The 20,655-nt window shown below is 45.0% G+C and overlaps 1 protein-coding gene across 3 annotated transcripts; it reads right to left on the minus strand.

The window, feature by feature from the left end:
* Positions 1-2,794: 2,794 nt before the first annotated feature.
* On the minus strand, positions 2,795-20,393 carry sin3aa (SIN3 transcription regulator family member Aa). 3 transcript variants are annotated; one of them, XM_070971979.1, is made up of 21 exons: positions 20,348-20,393; positions 15,360-15,576; positions 14,371-14,553; positions 13,708-13,814; positions 12,265-12,559; positions 11,901-12,149; positions 11,535-11,687; positions 11,179-11,334; positions 10,978-11,067; positions 10,466-10,584; positions 10,154-10,364; positions 9,738-9,854; positions 9,231-9,469; positions 8,576-8,759; positions 7,918-8,494; positions 7,287-7,456; positions 7,001-7,174; positions 5,839-5,931; positions 5,098-5,192; positions 4,704-4,896; positions 2,795-3,815 (listed from the first exon to the last, which is right to left on the minus strand). In XM_070971979.1, exons 2-21 carry the CDS (start codon positions 15,543-15,545, stop codon positions 3,585-3,587), a joined length of 3,822 nt encoding a protein of 1,273 aa, XP_070828080.1. In that variant the 5' UTR covers positions 15,546-15,576; positions 20,348-20,393; the 3' UTR covers positions 2,795-3,584. The 3 variants fall into 3 exon arrangements, with proteins under 3 accessions (XP_070828080.1, XP_070828079.1, XP_070828081.1); XM_070971978.1 differs by lacking the exon at positions 20,348-20,393 and adding an exon at positions 17,390-17,588; XM_070971980.1 differs by lacking the exon at positions 20,348-20,393 and adding an exon at positions 17,390-17,479 and having other exon boundaries at positions 10,978-11,064.
* Between the last annotated feature and the right edge of the window lie 262 nt (positions 20,394-20,655).

Raw genomic sequence — 20,655 nt, forward strand, 5'->3', positions numbered from 1 at the left:
TCTGGATGCAGAAATCACCCACGGAGCTGTGAGACAGACGAGCTGTGAAAAAACTGACGGGTGCTTTGTGGTATTAATAGCTGCTCCAATTCATGCTTCTGTCTTCAAACCTTATAACCCTTTCCAAAAATACATCATAGTTTTGGATAATCTGCCCTTATTCAGAGATGCTCTTGATGTCTTTGTGCATGCAGAGTGAAAACCTGCCGTCATCCGAAATGCTGTAAACTTCATTGCCAAGATCGTCTGTACAGTACTTAGAGGTAAAAGCCTGCAAAAGTGAAAGTGCCTGTTGAATTTTGACATAAAGCAAACACTGTAACCCCCCCCCCCCAACACAAGAATAAAGAGCAGAAATCTACGTGGTCACTCTCAGTGAGTTAATTGCTCTGCATTGTGAGTGCCAAGGCCTCCAAGCTTGAAGGACAATGCCAGCTCTGTAGCTGTGACAATGGCTCTGCTCTCTGAGTCAGAAGTTGCGGAAGCGCCGGCATTAGGGAGCTGAAAGCTGTTGAAAGTTCAGGAGTGTGCACTCCAAGGAAGAAATCACGCAGAAGAGCTTTGAGACAAAAAGAAAAAGCCCTCAACTCCCCCTCAGCTGGTGCTGCCTTTGAGGAACTCATTGTTAGCGCTGCCAGTGGGAGGCGTGGAGGGCTCCGCTGGCATGTGTCGGCCCTGGTCCTCGTCAGGGCCTCAACGCTGCAGCGCCAAGTGGGTGAAGGGTGTGAGGGGGAGTGTTGTGTTCAGGGTCTGAATGCTGCAGGTAGTGTCGGTCAGGTGAAGTCTGTCACATGGCACAGGCCGGGTGGAGTGTGGACAGTGGAATTCACAGTGTTTGACCCCCATCAGTTGTGAAATTCACAAATCTGTCAAAAGATGTCACAGCAGCAGTCACTACACGGCTTCAGGTGTCACCGCTCAGGCCAATGGAAACATGAGCCTTTTTCATTCATTTATTATTGACAGATGGATAATGTTAAGATGTTAACCAGTGCTACCAGTTTATTAACCAGTGAAACTATGGATGCAGGCAAGAAGAGGATAAAGGGCTCATTTTTTAGTCACGTGGCTCTATAAGAAATCATTGATCAGTCATCATATTTGCAGTCCTGGTCCTGGACTGCATTTGTAAAAACTGTTCAGAAGCTAATTTCATCTGTTGTCATTCATCAAAATCTAAGCAGGAAATCTTCAATAAATGACAAAATGACAATAATCATCACTTAAATGTGGTGATTTTCTGCCTTTCTGTGAATGTGGTTGGACCGTCGGCCAGTGTGAGCTGTGTGGAGTTTAACTTGGTCTCTGTGTAATTTGTAACGCACAGCTTCACATTTTTAATAAATAAGTATGAAAATAGAAATTAGTGTCAGTCCACCATAAAGCTGTAATGGAGTCAGGTTCTTGAGTGCATCCACTCATCTTCAGGGAAACTTGATGTTGGTGTGCTGAACACATGGAGCTCCTGATGATGGTGGACAGTTAGAGAGCGCCCTCTGCAGGATTTGAAGGGAATAGATCATTTCATGGAGGCGTTTCTATGGAGGTGTATACACAAAAAACTAGAATTTAAAAATTTGAAGAAGTTTTGATTTAATACCAGATATGATGCAATTTTGTACTAGTTTCATAGTCCTAAAGGGCCAAAGTACTAAAGTGTGATGGAAAACTAGTGGGGACAATAAGATTTAATATTAAATCACTTTTTTTTCAGTGGTCCTCAGCAGTAAAGATGTGACTTAGGCCTGTTTACTTCTTGAAAGTCTTAAACACCATGAAATACAATTAAAAAACTGTATCTGATGAGAAAACCAGGACTAATCTGCGTGTTTATTGTGTATGAATGACTGAAGCTAACAGATGAAAAGTGCGGGAAAAATAAAGGACTCAACGACTCAACAAAGGGCTCCGTAGGCTACAAATGTTTTTATTATTACTTTAAATAATGTCTAAATAAAGGGACTAAAGACATGCTCGTGTGACTTCTTCCATTATCAAAAATACATATTGTGTGGGGGTGATGTTTGCAGCAGAAATCTATCCAGGGAGGGAAGCGTGCATCACAAGGTGAGACCGTTGTGGCGTCCATTCGTCTGAAGACCAAACTTTGAAATGAGTCCCACCATCACCACGGACGGTGTCGCTTGTCAAAAGGGGGGGCAGTGATTTTTAACCAACCAAATGTCACATTCAGAAAAAAAAGAAAGTTATTTGTCATATATAAAAACTGAAAGACCTGGATACATTTCTACTTTTCCACATGGTTTTACTACAGAAATTAAAAAGAAAAGACAGAAAGGAACACACAAAGGGGGGAAAACAGCTAATTTTATAATCAACTCCCTTTGGTAAAAACTGTAATAAATGGTCTTGCATTTGTCTTTTTCATATACATACTAACTTTAGCCATTTATCACTAAAGTCCACAGTAAGCTTGGAAAGTATTACTAGCACAACAACACAGATCTGTCATAAAAAGTCTGAGACTATATACAGTGTATTTACAAGGTGAGCGGCATGTGGACAGTCCTCCCAGAATGAGACGAGTATGTGTGTGAGTGAGTGTGTGTGTGTGTGTGTGTGTGTGTGTGTGTATGTGTGTGTGATGGAAGCTGGTGTATTGGCGGAGGGCAGTTTAAAAAAGGTTGACTTCCAGGGCGGCGAGGATCATTTGTGTTAATAGAACTATATATAATATATATACACAACACATACACTGGAATTCATGTCAGTATCTGACATTCACAAGCTATACAATTTTACAGTCTGAGACCAAACAGTGTTGTGAGGCTACTTCTGTTTTTCTTTTTTTTTTACATAAACGCAACAGTGCTTTTCGATGTTAACCCGACAATACTGTTTGGGGCTCAGGCACAGTTTCTAATAATGCTGCCATGTGTTTTGGAAAAGGAAACGCGACCCTCTTCTAGTGATAGGAACATGATCTTGATTTGGCCTTAACGCAGGAATGTCTGAACCAGATCCCTCAGACGTCGTTTGTGCTCCCTCCAAACCTTCAATCTGGGGAAACAAAACTTTAGAAATGACATTTCCTTTTGCTAAATAAGTGCACTTGTCCTCCGTATTGTTCTCCATGGATACTGCAGGGTAACACTATCATAAAGGAATCCCTGTGCGACTGCTTTCGATGGAGCTCAGACTCGAAACGGTCAAAAGCTGAACCGAAGCTCTGCTGTGATAAAGTACAAAAAGCACCACTCTTATCTCTCACAGGCTTGCCGTTTCTGTCGCTGAGCCCCGTCGAAAAGGCTCGGGAAAGTTTGTTTGGGAAGTGGCTCCGAGGTGAGGGGGTGGGGAGGGGAGCTCGGGTCTGTGACTGGATCATGACGATTCCTAAGTTTTGGCACCGGAGGCCCTGTGAAAAAATGGGCCCAGCTAAAAACGCTGGTAAAATCAGTGATCCTGCCGCCCCGGGTGCAACACACACGGTAGCTAGCTTAATTGTGCTCCCATGTCGGCCTTAAAAACTCCATTAATAAGCCCTCGTCCCTACCTCTACTCCTGACCTGTTTGACTTCAGACCAAACACCCCCAGAATCAGTCTCTCTCCCGGTTCTCCTCGGCTATGGCGCCTTGCTGGGCGAGCCGTATTTGACTCGGTACTTGTTGATGTTCATGAAGTGAAGGACCTCTGGCTGGCGGGTGGTGCTGCAGGGCAACAGGCCGTCACGTCCTTCACCCATCAGCCACTTGTTGGTGTCTGCGCTCATGTCGCGGGTGACGTGCTCCTTCACCCACGCGTCCACCCAGGCCTGGAAGCGCTTGTGCAGCCGTGTGCTCACCCTCTCGTGTGACTGAGGAAAAAACGACAGCATTGATCACTGAGCTGTGAGAAGCACGAGAGTAAATATGACTCTGTGACAGTGACACTAAACCCCAACAATCAACTGATAAACAAAACTTTACGCCCCTCGATACAGCTTGATCAGCCCAACAAACGCTGCTTTTAAAGGTCTCGTTTGTTCTGAATTTCAAGGAATAATCTCACTTTTTGGGAAAAACTGCTTTCTTGTCAAAAATTAGATGAAAAGATCGATGTCACTTGCTTATCTATACAGTTTGGACTGAGCTGAAGGTGGCCCTTTTCCCTGTTTTCAGTCTTCATGCTAAGCTAAGCTAACCAGCAGCTGGCTCCAGCTGCATAATTATCAACCAATAAATTTGACAGCTGTATCAATCCTCTCATCTGATTCTCAGCAAGAAAGCACACAAATAATTCCTTTAAAAAAACAGCTTGAACAGGAAACTGAACTGAAAAGTCTTAAATTCTTCAAACTGAAGGAAATGATTTTAATCAGCGAAGCCATCTCACGTTTATTAATCAAAAAATTGTAAAGATTTTGCAGTAAATGTCTTCCCCTGAAGCACTGCGACATGCAGGTTTAATGCTTGATTTATATTTGAGTTTCCATCTTTCAAAGTCAAAAAACTTTTGCCTAACGTTGCATAAAAAAAACTACATACTGCACACATCAGTTTTTCTCCTTTCAAACGCTTTGCTGAATGCATTTTGAACTGTGAATTGAGTTGGAATTTTCACATAAACTCTCAGATGTAACTGTTCCTCCAACACCTTAAACAGAGTAAGAAGGCAAAGAAGAAATTTCTACGTAATAGTAACTGAGTAAACCCTGTGGAAGCAGGTAACAGGCGTCATAATAACAGCAGGGAGCAGTGGGTACCTGGTGAGCTCGCAGCAGGGCAGTGCGTCGGTACATGTAATCCTCAGACTTAAAGACATAAACCATCTTGTAAGAGTTGAGTTTGAACATGCACTCCATTTTCTCTTTTTCCAGAGATTTCTTGCCGCCCTCGCAGGCCTCTTTGTCAAGCTGCTCTCGGCCTTTCTGGTACTTCCTGATGCGTCTCAGATTCCTGGTTACGAGAGCAAAGACGAGCGTGATGAGGGACGAGCAGCGGCAGGAATCGATTAGAGTTCATTCAGTCAAAGGACAACTTATCTGACTTTCATAGGAAGACATCAGTGAACGAGATGCTCGCTCAAACTATTTCTATCTGAGAAAAACAAAATGAAACTCGCTCACAATTCAAAAATGTGCAAAAGTGACGACTCACCTGGGAAGAAAAACTGGCTTCTGTGCGAGGTGCTCCCTCAGCTCAGGTGTGGTGGAATCTGGGTTTAAGTAGCGTCCAACATAATCAGACCAACGCTGCAAACAAAAAGCAAGGTAACAAGTCATTTTAACACACAGATTATAAAGATTACTTCAAACACCAGCGTTTCCAAAAGGCTGACAAAAGGTCAGCTGGAAAAGTGGACTCTTACTGAAAGAAATGTAATTTAAATACTGAGTTCTCTCATATAATAACAAGATAATACTCAAAACTATTCATCTTCATATGAGAGAAAATACAACTTTATTGATGCCACACTGTGGAAATGTAGTTCAAACACACAATAAGAATAAAAAGGAAGAAGAAACAGACAGTAACAAGGATAAAAAATACAAAAAATAAAGTCAACTATATACATGTACATTATATACAAAAAGAGAAATAATATTGTCTTGTGAGGGACAGTTTCATGGAAAAGTTTGGATTGCACATGAGTAAGATATGGATAATAAAACACAGTGGCTTTTGTATTATTGCACAAATACAGCCAAAGAAACAAGTGAAAGTGAACATTTCCGCTGCCGCTCAGCGTCAGTGCGGGAGTTTTAGACTAACTTTGGCAGCTTCCAACTATCACAGGAGCTTCACTTTAAAAATCCCAGCTGACCTGTGAATCAAAACTTATTCTCCTGCGTTTGTCCACACTCTTTGCTCACAGGCCAAACTTTAACCGTTTCCTACCTCGGCCTCCATGGGCTCGTCCGAGTTCTCCTCCTCTGTGTCGAGCAGCTCCACTGTGAGCTGCACCTGCCCTCTGTTCCTCAGAAACATCACCTGAGAGGGCGACAGAGCGCGGTGAGAAAATTCACTGTGAGATCATGTAGAAAAACATAAAGACATGTCAGCTTTGGAAGCTGTATCTGGTGAAAAGGTCTCACTTTGCTTTTCCAAAGTGTTTTGTTTGACAAAGCTGGAGACGTTTGTGTGAACTGAGCGTGTAATCAGCTGTAAAATGTAACTTTCAAAGTAGGTCAAAGAGAAGCTCTGCTGTGGTTGGCAGGTGGCCTTGAGCTGTGGTACACACTGAAAAATTGAAAGCTGCTGACGGGCTGATGTCTAAACTTTCACATCTCAATTTCGTCTTGATCTGACACTCGGGACAGAGATTTCCTGTCTATCAAACTCAGAGGCAGGATGCTTTCATTTTGCTGGCTGCCATCATTGTTGAACGCTCTTTTTTTTCACACCAAACCCGTTGCGCCTTCTATTAGCACCTGCTTTGATGCGCTTACACTTTGTGCACACGTTGTGCTTGGTGTCATGTCACATGTGGCAGTCGAGTGCGGAGGCAGCAGGAGAATGACACATGCACGATTTCTGCAAGATGAAGGTAAGCGATGCGCTGCGGTCATTCGTGAAGCAGATGAACGTGTGTTTGCAAACGAAGCCTGATTTTTTTCATGGCTCAAACTGTGCAGGTGATGCACGTTCTTTGCCACCTTTGACTCCAAACAAAACCCAGGAGGAACCTGGGAGAGCACAGCTTTTTCCTGACACCGTACTACGCACCGCTTGCTCGCATTTCACTCATACTTCACTGGAAAGTGGAGGAGCGTGGGGAAGATTTATTAGTTGTGAACACACCCGAGAACAGAATTTAAATAAAAAACAATATGAGAAATCTTGGTCTCAGCTGGTAAGGGTGGGATGCTCCTCTCTGCAGAAACTTCCACATCTGGATTAATTACAGGAACCACTCCTGCAGCCTCCAGGAAAATTAGTCATTTTAAGAACTTCTCCTTCAATGAACTCCTTTCAAAACTTCCATATTTCATCTCCCATAATCCACCACCTCCAGGGTTATGGAGGGTTGAGGGTTGAGTGCAGGAAATCGTGTATTTACCTTGAAGCAGTTCTCGTCAGACATGAGCTGCTCGGCTTTCCGCTGGTAGGTGGACTCTGCAGAGCTCCGTGCAGACTGGGTGGACATGGTCCCTCCGCTGGCGCTGCTGGCGCTCTCTGAGAGGTAGAGGTCCGTTACTTGCACACAGATCTCATCACTGACGATGTGCTGGAGCTGCATGGAGAGAGAGAACTGTGTTAAAGCGGAAAACAACTGTTTGTTGTGTCAGAATTACTCGTAAAGCGGCTGCCAGAAGGCTGCAGGTGAGAGAACAAGAGGCGCTCACCTGCCGGACGATGCTTTGGATGAGCTTGTCCATCGTGAAGGCAATGTAAGCGTGGATGGTGAACATTTCCCTCAGCGAGTCCTCGTACTGAGATGCCTCCATGTTTCCATCCAGCAAATTCCTGACCATCTCCAGGAAGGCGGAGTAGTAATCCTCCACCTCGATGTCCACTGGAGAGAAGAAATGAGATCAAACATCAGACGGCTGAGCGGATCAGCGCACGACAGAAAGGCTGGCCGCGTTTCAAATCAATCATCTTTGGCAAGCCGAGCTCATTCTGGCAGCAGGTTCGTTGTCCAAAGGTGAAGTGAGTGAATCCCTGGTTCAATACACAGAGTGTTTGTACTTTCATCCACTTTTAGCTTCTGTCACTCGCTTTGTCTTTTGTCTGTTTCTGTGCATTTAAAAACATTCAAGCTCTTCTTCTGCCATCGTCTGCAACAAGCCTACAAACATTTTTAAAAACTTTTCAGAGTCTCTCTAGGAAAAAGAGGAATGCGAATCATGCGTCAGAGAGCAGGAACGTGGCACAAAAGTCACAGAAACAGGATTTATGGTTCACAGCGAGAAACAAGCAACACAGTGTGGTTTAACGAACAACACAGGAAACATGTCTCTGTCTGTTACTCACTGGGCTCCTTCAGTCTCAGCTGGATGGCGGGGTTGTCGTTCTTCTCCTTCTTCAGTCCCAGGACTTCCCTCTCCCAGTCTCGCTCTCGGACCTCTTCTTCCATCTGCCTCTCCGCCTGCCCGTACAGCCGCAGCAGGCGCGAGCACAGCGTCTGGTGCAGCCGCAGGAAGATGTACCAGTTGTTGTTGACATAGAAGAGGTTGTAGGCGTCGTCGCAGCCGCGCAGCTTCTGCGCCGCTGTGTTGCTGAACAGCAGCTTGGACTTGGAGGGGCTCCCGCTGCCGGGAACGCCGTTGTGCTTTTTGGAAGCGCCTTCCTCCAGATCCATCTCCTCTTCCTCCTCCTCCTCCTCCACGTCCGACAGCTCGCCGCGCTGAGAGAACAACATGTCGGGGATGAAGTGGTAGATGATCTGCTTGATCTTGTACTTGTCCTCCTTCTGGATGCTGGTCTGCCGCTTGACGTGGTGGATGATGAGCGCCGCTGCGTCCTCCAGGATCTGGCTGTCCTCGTACGCCAGCGTCAGGTGGGGGCCTGTGGGTGGGGTGGCATTCTCCTCAGACGCCTGCTCCTGGCGCTGCAAACAAGAACAATTCAATGTCAGCATTCTGGGCGCACAGACACGGAGGACGTGGTGTTTTGTGTTGAGGAAATGTACCTCATCATAAATGCTTTCAATTTCGTTCAGCAGGGACTTGGATCGAAGCACTTTGGTGTCGTTCTGTTTGAAGTTGATGCCTTGATGGTCGAGAGACTTGAGGTAATACTTCTCGTTCTGCTCCCTCCAGATCTTGTTGAAGCCTCGTTGGGCTTCCCGCCACTCCTCCTCCTTGGTCTTTAACCTGGTGATAAAACAAGGCAAAAGTCAAGAAATGCAGGAACACACACGCACAACCTCTAGGATGACATTTTAAACTAAAATCTGCAACTTTCACACTTAAACTACAACTTTTGTTACTTTGCATCATCATAAGACTCAAACAACCCCCATCACGTCCACCTCTTCCTCCCCTGTATGGATTACAGTTTATAAGAAGTGGTTCATAACTTCAGTCTGGGCCCTGAAGACACTGGTGTCAACACACTTACTGCACTGTGTCAACAGAGAGCCTGTGAATGCCACACATTTGTGTTTCAGTCTACATGCACCTTACTGAGAAAACTACATCTTCAAACCAGAAACCCTGTAGTCAAAGATAAATCTCTTATCTAAAAAACAGCTTCTACTTCTAAATACAGAGATGGACTGATTAAAAAGGAAAACACGTGAGAGGAAACAGATAACATCATTCAGAAGCGGGTTGGACTCCCACCTCTTTAACACGATGGGGACAGAGACAGCAGGGTTTTTCTTCAGGCCATCGATGATGTCGGGCGCCTTGTCTCCATATATCCTCTGGATGGCCTTGCGGTGTACGACCTCTGAGGAGCCGCCCAGCGTGTTGTCCAAACGGAACTTAGCCTGCTCCTCCGCAGACATGCGGGACAACTTCCGCTGTACCGTCTCCAGGACTCTGATGGTGGCCAGGTTGGTCTCCAGCACTACATCCAGCTGTGGGCAAGAAAACACAGAGTTTTTAATATCAGCTGCTGTGTGTGCATGCCCTTTATTTTCAGTTAAAACGCTCATGGCGTTTCATGATTTAGAAGTATCCTCATCTTCTACTGATCACCACCGAACGACAGATTCAGAGGTCTTTCTTCAGAGATGTTTTAGAAGAGGAAAAATGTAACATCTACTTGAACAAAATAACTTCTCATCCTGGCACATTGGCCTGGTGGTGACCTCCACAGACATGCCGTTAACGGTTCCTGCTCACCTCAAAGCGCTCGTCCTCACATCTGTAGATATGCTCCTCGTACTGTGTCTTCTTGGAGCTGACAAACGTGGAGTCCTCAGACCAGGAGGGGAAGGAGACCCAGGTGTCATTTAAGACCTGGACACCGCAGAAACAAACGCTGCGTCATCTTTAAGTCCACAGTTTTAGTGATGTCAATCAATATGAGACACTGACTGGTAGATTTAAGCACTTATTGATCTAAAAAGCATAAAATCAGTCTGTTGTGATGTTGAAAATCTCATTTTTCCACACAGTAACCGATCTACAATATATGAAGTAACTTTCAGATTTTCAGTAATCAGAAACTTTAAAGACAAAAACGCTCAAACGATGATGCAGTTTATGACATTTTCCACATCTTTTTGGTCTCTCCTCTTAACCCTTTCCCCTCTCACCTCTTTACAAAGTGGAGTTCTGCCGGTGCACTTGGGCTGCTGGTAGCTTTTGGGCAGGGCTCTGTAACTGGAGCCTAACCTCTTACAGGAAGCATAATCAATCTCCATGGCGATGCCCTCGGTGGCCCGTTCCTTTGGGTATGTTTCGATGTGGGACATTTCCCGATATCCCAGGAAGTTTTTAAACCAATTGAACAGCTCGGGGAATTTTCTGTACGACAAAATTAAACGACAAAATACGTATGATATTGACAATGTACCTTTAAGAAACACACTGATATCGTTGGCCAGGTGAGACGACTGAGGACTCACCCCAGAAAGGGAAGCACCAGCTGCACCAGCTCAGCCCTGGAGATCACCTCCTGGTTAAAGATAACCAGACACCGCAGGAAGTTGTCATAAGCCTCTGCACTTCGCAAGGCTTTGCGCACCTGTGGGGAGAAATAAATGTTAGAACTGAGCGTGACAGACTTTCTAATTTCTTATTCATTTAAGCTCAGGTGACACATTCAGCTTTAATCTACACTGACCAAAAGACTTTAGCGTAACTCGGTTGTAGTTATCTTTAATCATATTGGAAAGTTAGATGTTTCACTATTTCAGTATTTTCAGTTTACAGGTTAAAAATAGAGATTGGTTTTCTTCCGTATGTACTGTAATATACTCAATAATATATACATTGAAACAGCAAATCTGTCAGAGGTTGAGTTCAAACTCAGTGATTCCTTCTGTTCCTTTGTTTTCTGTGTTCACATCCTTTCATTTAATGCCTGTTTGCTTTTCACATTAACACAAAGATAAAACGTAGCACACTAAAAACTCACCTTCTCAAAGAACAGAGATTCTGTCCCGACTCCATGCTTGCTGGCTTCTGCCACAGAGGAATCTTTCAAATTCAGTAACTTGGGCTTCTTCTGCAGCATTACCGACAAACAATGAGAAGACACAGATACGACAATTACAAAATGATACAACAACGACAGACGTGAAACAAACACGATGAGCAAACAGGTGCGTGCGTGTACCTTCACAGGGGGCGTGGCCCCTGGAGTTGGATGACGACGGATCTGGCAGCCGTTCTGATTGGGCCTCTGTTTGTTGTTGAGCTGCAGCTTCTTGGCAGTGCCGCCGTGGTCATTCCGTACAGACTCTGCCTTCTCAGCTGTGGTCTTACTTAACAGCTATGGGGGAGACACAACACTGATTAAGACGAGATTACATGAACACACCCCTCCAGAGCTACAGACACAAAGGTACCATTCCAGCAGGTCACTGTTAGGAACAACATGGACTGTTTAACTGGTGATGCTAGTACTTTGAGAAAGTACTTTTACTCCATACTTCAAGCAAAGAGGAGGATTAACTCAATATTACGACTCACCACTGAACTGTTGGCGTCAGGGAGAAATTGTCCAAACTCTGAGAGCAGGTCCTCTTGGTTCTTGAAGAGTCTCGCCACCTGAGCGTACACCTCCTGCTCTGTCAGAGCCGGTGTATAGTTCCCACCAGCCTCTTTAGCGTTACGCTGCTCCTTCTGTAGTGGACGAAAATACAAGTGTACTGTCAAGTCATCGTGTTGTAGTTCTCTTCAGTGGCAGTAAACGCAACACGGGCGTGCCCAGAACTGCTATGGATTCAGAGCTTAACAAGACAACTGATAAACACTCCCCCACAGAAACAATCACCAGCAGAGCCTCTAGGAGGTCAAGGCTGGTTAGCACTGCTATATTAGCAAAGCAACACTGACCTGGTATGTGTGGAGGATCTCCAGGAAGGCTTTGTAGATGTCGGGCTGGCCCTGGAAGCGGTTCTTGATTTTGTTGACGTAGTTGATGGCGTGGTTGAACTCCACAGGCTGGTTGTTCTGAATGGGTGGCCCAGCAGGGGTCCCGCTGAGTGGTGGGTGGAGCTGCATGGGCGGGGAGCGAGGAGAGGTGTAGGCAGGGATGGACGGATTGCTCTGACTGCTCGGTGTCAACGCCTGGGGTTGAAGAGGCTGGGGACCAACAACGTTTAAGGTTTTAATGAGATGCTGCATCACAGAACACTTTATTTTTGTTCGTACAACTCTGTGGGTGTCAGTCGGTCACTTCCCACTCTGATTTAATCACCTTGCTCATCTTGGCGGGGGTTGGCTGTGTCAGGAGGGGCGGAGCGGTGGTGGTTGCAGCAGGAGGGAGCTGGGCCGGATGCTGGGTAGCTGCTCCAGTTATGGGGATGTTCTGGACTGAAATGCCATGCGGGGTGATGTGGTGGATCTGACCGGGTGTGGTCACGTTGACCAGGTCGTTGGTCTGGACTTCGATCTTGTAGCCGGGTGGCAGGAAGGTGTTGAAGCCCATGATGAGGTCGGGGTGACCTTTGAAGAGCTGTGAGACTCTGCTGATGACCCCCGGGGTGTCAATACTGGCAAAACAAAAACAGACAGTTCAAATCCTCCCTGCTGTTGTCTTGTCAATCACTGCTGTAATTTGCATTAAACAAAACATAGGAAGCAATTGAGAAAACCCTCTCACTACTACGACAACAGTAGTTATATGAACACCAGTAACCAAGTCAGGATCATTACTTAAAAGATAAAACAAGGTGCACTCATGCCCACAGTTAACTGTCATAGTACTGCCATATATATATTCTGTTCACTTACATACTGCACCAAACTTGATTACTGCATTGTACAAGTGGGAAAACAACTGGAGCCATGAATCCAACCTTCCAGCCCGACAAATCTCAAATCAGCTATGTCTGCTATGGTGGGACCTATTGACTGTATGCAAAGATGGACGACATAAAAGCTCCCAAAAATCAAGCCAAAACATCTCACTCGCCCCCTGGTGGTTGGCTGCAGTATAGGTCACGAACCCAACCACATCCATGTTAGCAGATAGGACGCGGACCACAGTAAAAGAATACATAAAATAAAATCAGGCGGGTGAATGGATGGAACCTTGATTTCATTGCTTAAATGTGCAATCACTATGAAGATGACTAAAAATTGGATGAAATTCTCAAAACTTGTACAAACCTGTGTACATCTTTTAATGATCATGCTGTCTGAGAAAAACAATACAACGGATAAATGCATTCACAAAAAGACAATACTATTAGCTGCTGAATAACTGAGGAACAAAACTGCTCTGACGAACTGTGAGTGGAGGAGCAACTTGTGCTTTAATGTGAAGTGTTTTAGTAAAACTGAACTATCAGCTCAATCTAACTTCTGCTTCCACTTGAAGAATAAATAAATTTACACTTCATGGTTGTATCTCTATAGTTTAGTCATAATTTCACCATCGTACATCTCCCCAACCTGACAAATGTAACTACAGCGTCACCCTGCTGCACCTGGGAGGTCCTTCAGACTGCGTTCAAAAGCTGAAAACACTGTGAGGCATTAAGAGTTTTACCAAAGAGCAGCTCCTCCCATTTAGATTGTTCTGCATTGTGCTATTTGTACTGTGACACTAGTTCAACGCATCACTGAAAGACAAAGAACTCACACAATGTACATTTTGAACTAAATATCTTTACGTAAAAACAAACAGTGGCCTCACCTTTGAGACTTAAACTCTTTCATTATGTCCAGAAAGTCATTGTAGACCTGAGGCTGGTTACCAAACTGCAGTTTCACTTGGTCCAAGTAGGACAAAGCATCTTCCACCTTTGGGACAAAAAAGAGGAAAGTCAATTTCATCAATCTGCCAATCTGTTTTTCTTCTGCAGTCACTTTTGGCAGCACTGTCCTGATTCCAACAACAAACACCAAACAGGAACAATAACTTAGACATTAACAACGGCCATTTACCCCATCATCAAATTTAACCCAGGTCTTAAAATCTTAATTAAAAGTTCTCTTCGTCAGCATACTTTTGATCAAATGCGTCTCTGTGAACCACGATGAACAATGGCTAGATACAACTGAGGTTAAAAGGGGGAATTTGATGTTTTGTTTTGTTTTTTTTTTTTAATCTGAGTGAACTGGCAATTTAATTAACCAGAAAATGTGCTCAAACTACCAACAACTAAACAGCCAGTGGGCTAAAAATGCACACAATTCAGTAAAACCTCTAATAATGTGTGTATATTTATTTTCACTAACTTCTTGGGCATGAAAACTCTTGGACATTTGCAGGGTTTAGAGGGGATTTGACAGCAGTAAGAACCTCAGAGTTGTTTTCCACAGAGAGGAGCTGTCAAAATAAAACCTGCAGACTGACCTTGAGCCTCTGGAACTGCTGCTGGCCCTGAGCAGAGGCTTGAGGAGCAGCCGTATGGCTGTGCCCTGACATCCCTGAGGGCCCATGGGACTGGACTGCCGGGCTGTGGTGGTGGGACCCGCCATGGACGGCTGGGCTCGGAGTGTGCCCATGCCCGCCACTGTTCTGGGCCACGGCGGGAACCTGAGAAAGCAGAGACAATGACAAATGGCAAATAGTAAACTCAAGAGGAATGATATCTGATGGCTAACACTGTGACCTTGTCGTAAAATGAAGAATGATTTAAATTGGGGTGGCTGACATGGCCCTAAAATAACATCACCATGCTTCAGGGCATTTCTTCAACAATGACATTCTTGTCTATAAATGTTTGCCTTAAAATCTCAGTAAAATCTAAAGAAAAATGATCTCTCTGTCCTTTAGTTTTGGTTTTAGAATCGCCAGTGGGCTCTCCTCATACTCAACTGGCTGCTTCCGCTTGAGTTGGTCAAATAAGTTTGATGTGTTGCCCCCTTTAGTTGTTACAGTCTCCTTGCATTTTACTTTGTAGTTTGTTGGACATCTGATCTTTTGTAACCAAACCACTTCCACACTACTGAAGTCACTCCCTTTTTGGAAATGACTCCTCCACTGTGGGACCAGTAGCAGCGTTACTTTTGCTGTCAGCTGTGCTTGTTGTTGCGGTTAGTCAAAATACTGCCATTAGCATAATATGAACTGTCTTTTATTAAAAATGGTGCTATATTATCGTGAATGATATGATATCGCTCACCCCTGACTGAAATCACCACACAACAATTTAGCTTCAGAGAAAGTGAGACATGCGGACGGATTACAGAACGAGGTTCAGTCCTTAAATCCGGCAGGCACCACAAATTGACAGGGGCTAAAACGACAGCTTGGGCGATGAGTGACAGGTGACTTAAGACTGCTATATTTGACTTACTTTGAACTCTAAAACAAATCTGCAGTGGAACAGCAGAGTATACCTGGTATCCCTGGGGGACGGAGTACTGGACGCCTGCTGTGGGCTGCATGTTGTCAGACACGGCCTCATACACAGCTGGGGCTGGAGCAGGGGCCAGGACACGATGCTGGAAAGCCTCTGCGTTGCCAGCGAGGCGCCGCTGCTGGGGCACAAAAACCGTTTCCTGATCCTCCAGTCGGCGCTTCATTATGAACTCATACTCGTAAGAGCTGAGAGACCTGGGAATAAAGAGCATATGGGCCTTATTTCACACTGGCAGATCTCTGTCAAGTTATCAGACTCCATTAAATGAGCCTCTTGGTTTCATTCAATCATTTGCTGAGGAACATATGGCAATCATTTTTTTTACTTCAGCTATGAATTTATGGATACACACAGTGCCAGCGAGCCACTTCTGATCTTTGACGTAGGAAGAAAATTATTGCATGGTCTGACCATACAGCCAATCAAACACCCAATGCTTTTAGTGAACACAAAGGCATCTGAGGGGTTACAGAGGTCCAGACTTGTATTGATTTACTAGCCTGTGAGCACATGTCAGTATATCAGTTTTACTTTGTGTTATACTTTTTTTTGGAGAATCAGAGCAAAGTTACCACAAAAGAAGGTTAAGTCTGTGCACAGTGCGCATCATTGCAGACCGACTTCAACTGTCTTATTACAGTTCAGTTTAAACTTGCTGCCGTTTGCTGCTGTATTTTGTGATTTTTTGGGGGAAAACTCTGATAAATGAGCATGGGGCTATTACCTCCCATACATTTCACGCTCCTGATTCTAAAGTTTAATTCACTGAAGACTTGTTTTCTGCCTTAAGATTAATCAAATCTCAGCAATCTGAAACTACATAACCTGTAGTAAGTGAATACCCTACCAACAGTTTGATGTTTATATAAGATGAAGAGTGACAGTAGAATGCTCAATGCTGCACTAACATGAAAAGGCTACGATTGTCCCGCAATGCCTTTCTTATACTGTTAAGGGAGTGAGGTTACTAGGTGATGCGAGGCACATCTTAAACGCATCTGAATGTTAACATGTACTGAATGTAAAGCTCGCGGTCTCCGTAGCCAATGAAATGCAGACAGCCTACGTCACCGATGCAACAAACAGGTGCTGTGGGAATGTGGGAGTCCGTCTGCCATTCACAACTTCCTCAACACAGCAACAACTCCTAAACGTCTGAATGAATGGCGCGGTAGAAAAACAAAGCTTGAAACTCGACGGGAGGGAATAAATGACGTTTCAAAACCCCGAATATGGAGCAAAAGTGACACAGTGACAGTCAAACTGAAGCGCCTAGAGTGCTGCTAACGCTCCCACAGTGGAGCTGTACCGAGCTGCTAGCTAAGCAACAAAACCCCAACAGCCGCGTCCAAAGAAAGCGAGGCTGCAGTATTTATAGATACCTCAACTTCGCTCGGTGTAGCGACGTTATAGTCACGCAGAGGCAACTACGGTTATGTCCGCTACATGCTAACAGCCGTTAGCCGACAACAGCGGTTCACCATCCCCTTTATGGCCTGCCAACACAAGCACCGACCTCGAGTTACAGCACGACGCTTTACCCACGCCCGCCATTTAGAGCGTGGCGCAGGAGTGCACCAAATCACACTCCATTTCAAGCAGGTAAGCACGAAAAGTAGCTAACTTGCTCGCCGTCTCACTGCCTATTCACCTTAAAAGCATAACAAATCGTTTTTTTTCTATTCACTGCGCGAGAACTTGTTTTGTCGTCAGGGGCTGTGAGCTGCCAGTTTGCTGCTAGCTAATGTAAACAACATGAGTAGCCCGACACCGAGCTCCGTTAAGGGAAGCACATGCAGCTAACGATTTTAGCGAATTGGTTCGCTGTTGCCGAAACATGCTTTCTGAAGCAAACATTAGCTATAGATTTATTAGAGTAATCATTTCAGGTCTAGTTAAGAGTGAGTGACAAGCAAAGAGACGTCGATTCCCCGTGCGGTTTACTTAAAACGTCTGCTAACTGTAGCTAGCTGTGTTAGCTTGCTGAATGAATTCAGCTGAACTCACCCCTCTCCTAAATAGCAAGCTGAAGATCCCAATGATGCTTTGATAATCCGTTTTTTTGTGGGTTAACCGCTACACCTCTGGTTTGGAAAGATACCAAAGTGGCGTATGTGCTAAAAGCAACTTATCAGTGGCGTGCGATTTAAAATAAACAATTCAAGCTGTGGGCTGCAAAGTGAAAATCTCCCCTAGAGAGGAAAACAATCTCCGATCGGTTAGCTGTGGGGGGAGGCGGAGTTTTCAGATGTAGTCCCGCCTCTTGGCTGGCGCTATTGGCCAATTCGTTCAGAGGATCCACGATGGGGCGGGGCGAAGGACTCGGGTTGTGAATCTGAACTATCAATCAAGGATTTATCGCACAGCAACCAAGCACGCCCATTTTGACTTGAAGCGCGACAATGCAAGCAGAGAAGAGACCCGCTTGTATAACTGCATGTATGACCGGTGATACGTTTTAGGCATTTGTATGATCGTGCTGTAAATGTCTTAAAACCATACTTATTAAGTTATGACTGTCCAAGAATTGACACTTCTCTTTGTCCGTACATTCATTTTTAACGAGCCTGGCAGGACTTTTCAGTTATCGTGCACAAAACCTGCACAGTTCCTACAAGACTCATTCACAAATGACACATAAAATAATGAAAGTTTAGATTATGTATGATGAGCAAAAGTGAAATGTGTACATTTAATGCACACTTCAAAACTTGCCTGGAAAAATACACTTTGTGCCTATTCCTTTAATACAAACACGCTCACCATAGTAATAGTAACGCTAATAATTGTAGTAAGGCGACTTATCATTGTGACAGGCTTTTTTTTTTTTTTCAAACAAATCTCCCTAAATAAAGACAAACTGTTCACATGAATGTACATTCTGTGACTTTCATTATATGTGTATCTCTGTTCATTCAGTAGTGAATACTGAATAAGTACTGTCTGCCTGCAAAACCATAGCCACAATAGCGATTTTGTGTATATTATGTTGGGTATGCACCTGTATATTCATGGCCTGATTAGCCTATTTGGGGACCTTTGGACAAAAATATAGTTGGGCCCCATTCCCTTCAAGTTTCCATGCAGAACAGTGCAGACAGTTCACCACAGACAGCTGCTTCATAATATTTAGCAGATTCCTAAAACAACTAAGTAGTGTACAGTAGTATACTAGTATTACATGTCCCCAGGTTTTCTGTATGTCGGTTATTTTGAAGTAACTTGATGAAACACAATTTCATTCAGAAAAAAAGAGCTCTCTGTGACCATAACAACTAATGCAGGTAAATCTGGAATTAAATGTTACACAGGGTTTCTCTTCAAAACAAGCCTCACAAGATTGTGTAATAATGCACTTTAGTGGTGTAATTTCACAAAATTTTATGGACAGACACAGTGCACACCTGGGACTTTTTGGGGCCCGAGAGCAGCTGCTGACTTTGTCCATTTGGTAATCCAGCCTTCTATACCTGTGTATATATACGAGATTCACTGTATTGAATCTCGTATATCTCTCATCTCCTCAACAAAGCACCCTGCCATGCAAACACAAGAAGACACACAACGTCGACTGAACTCGTACCAACCACGCAGGATACAGCGGATTCCCACTGGATTTATTTAAAGTTTGAGTGTCCTATCTACTGGATGTATTTGGATCTATCTACATTGCGATCTACTTCCTGGAGTTTGCAAACACGTGACCTGGTAGGAGGGACTCTGCCTTTGCACTCGTGTCCCTCCTCTTTGTGGACATCTCAGCCAATCGTTGCATGCGACCGTCATTACAAATCCCAAAAAGGTGGAACTTCCAAAATAAACCATCGCCCACGACAGGCGGAGCTGCTACACCAGCCCGGGATTCCTTCTTCCAGCCCGGGCAGAGGATTCAGCAGCGACCGTAGGCTGCAGCACACACACATACACACACAGCACTCACTACCCCGACTGGTTTTCCCCACGTAATTGCGTGCCGCCTTGCAAAAGCTATGCTCAGACCAGTATTACTCAAGACAGAAACCAACATTTGACAAACAATACGTTTGGTTTGACTGCTCTTAAGCGTACAATATATGAATGTTTCTGCAGCGTAACAAATATTTATTTGTTCAAATTTGTGCAAAAGCATGCAGGACAACGCAGTGCAGGCGGCGGGGCTCATCCACACCGAGCTGCAGGGTCAGCCAGCTCGTGCACTCAGCCTCGGTCGACGCGGGTATCCGCAGGCTGCGCTCGCCAAACAAAAGGTTCACGGCACTAAAACGCATCATCTGCCGATTGACGCTCAGCATGAGCGCTGGCGGGGTTCGGCAAAGTAGGCCCGAACGCTGCACCCTTTCCCAGGCGGCAGGAGCGGATCCGGTTGCCCTTACTAAACAATGCCAAAGTCAAACGAAACGGGAACTACGGCGTCGCTTTATGGAAACATCGGCACGGCGGAGCCACGCCATTCTCCGCGTCCCCCTCCTCCTCCTCCTCCTCTTCCCCTCCCCAGCACAAAAACGCAACCGAGCAGCCCCATTTTTTCCCTGCAGAGAGGACGACCGCGCTCTTAACAAATCATATTCTTTGTTTACTTCAATAGTCGGGAGTAAAATGTCTAACCTGTCTCACCACAACAACTCCCTCCCCCTACAGATCCATTGGCGTTACATGCTCCCACAACGCTGCAGACGAAATGTTTCGACTTCCAGACAGCGGGATGCCTCAGATTACCACCACACAGCCCGGGGGAGATTGTTTACTAGCCGACAAAATGACGTCCTGCAGATCTGGCCGCGCACCACGTTAGATTTCTGGCGATTCTGGAGCCGTTTACGACCATAAAAAGCCCCCCGTCAATTCATTTAAACGCGCAAAAGGCGCGACCGGCCGCCAGACGCACTCCGCTTCGAAATAAACATCGTTCACTCATTAAAGCAGCAATACTGTAAATATAATTTAGTTTAACCAGCTGTTACATACCCAGGAAAAAGACTCCTTACTCCGGATTCGTGTTTGTAACAAAATAGTTGGAGACGCCCCCCTCCGTTGGCATTGGCGCATACTACAATCCACGTCATTTTATTTTGAATATGACCCGCTAAAACCGTGGAGGCATCAGAGGAGCAGCGGCAGTGTCTCCGTTTGATCCAAACTGCGCGATTATCAGCAAAACTCAAGCCCTTTACGGTGGAAGACAGTGATTTGGAAGAGTGGTGGAAAGTAATCAAGTACATTTACTCGAGCTCTGGCCTTTATTCTACTTTTTACTCCACTACATTTTTTTTACT

The sequence above is a fragment of the Chaetodon trifascialis genome, chromosome 10, assembly GCF_039877785.1.
Source record: "Chaetodon trifascialis isolate fChaTrf1 chromosome 10, fChaTrf1.hap1, whole genome shotgun sequence".
Lineage (NCBI taxonomy): Eukaryota > Metazoa > Chordata > Actinopteri > Chaetodontiformes > Chaetodontidae > Chaetodon > Chaetodon trifascialis.

Bases quoted from the DNA above. Each gene is read 5' to 3' on its own strand.
- sin3aa (XM_070971979.1), bottom strand. From the start codon at position 15,545: ATGAAGCGCCGACTGGAGGATCAGGAAACGGTTTTTGTGCCCCAGCAG. The intron at 11,335-11,534 runs GTGAGTCGTAAT...TCTCCCCCATAG, and splicing joins CTGACGCCAACAGTTCAGTG to CTGTTAAGTAAGACCACAGC. The intron at 10,585-10,977 runs GTGAGTTTTTAG...TTCTCCCCACAG, and splicing joins AATCTCTGTTCTTTGAGAAG to GTGCGCAAAGCCTTGCGAAG.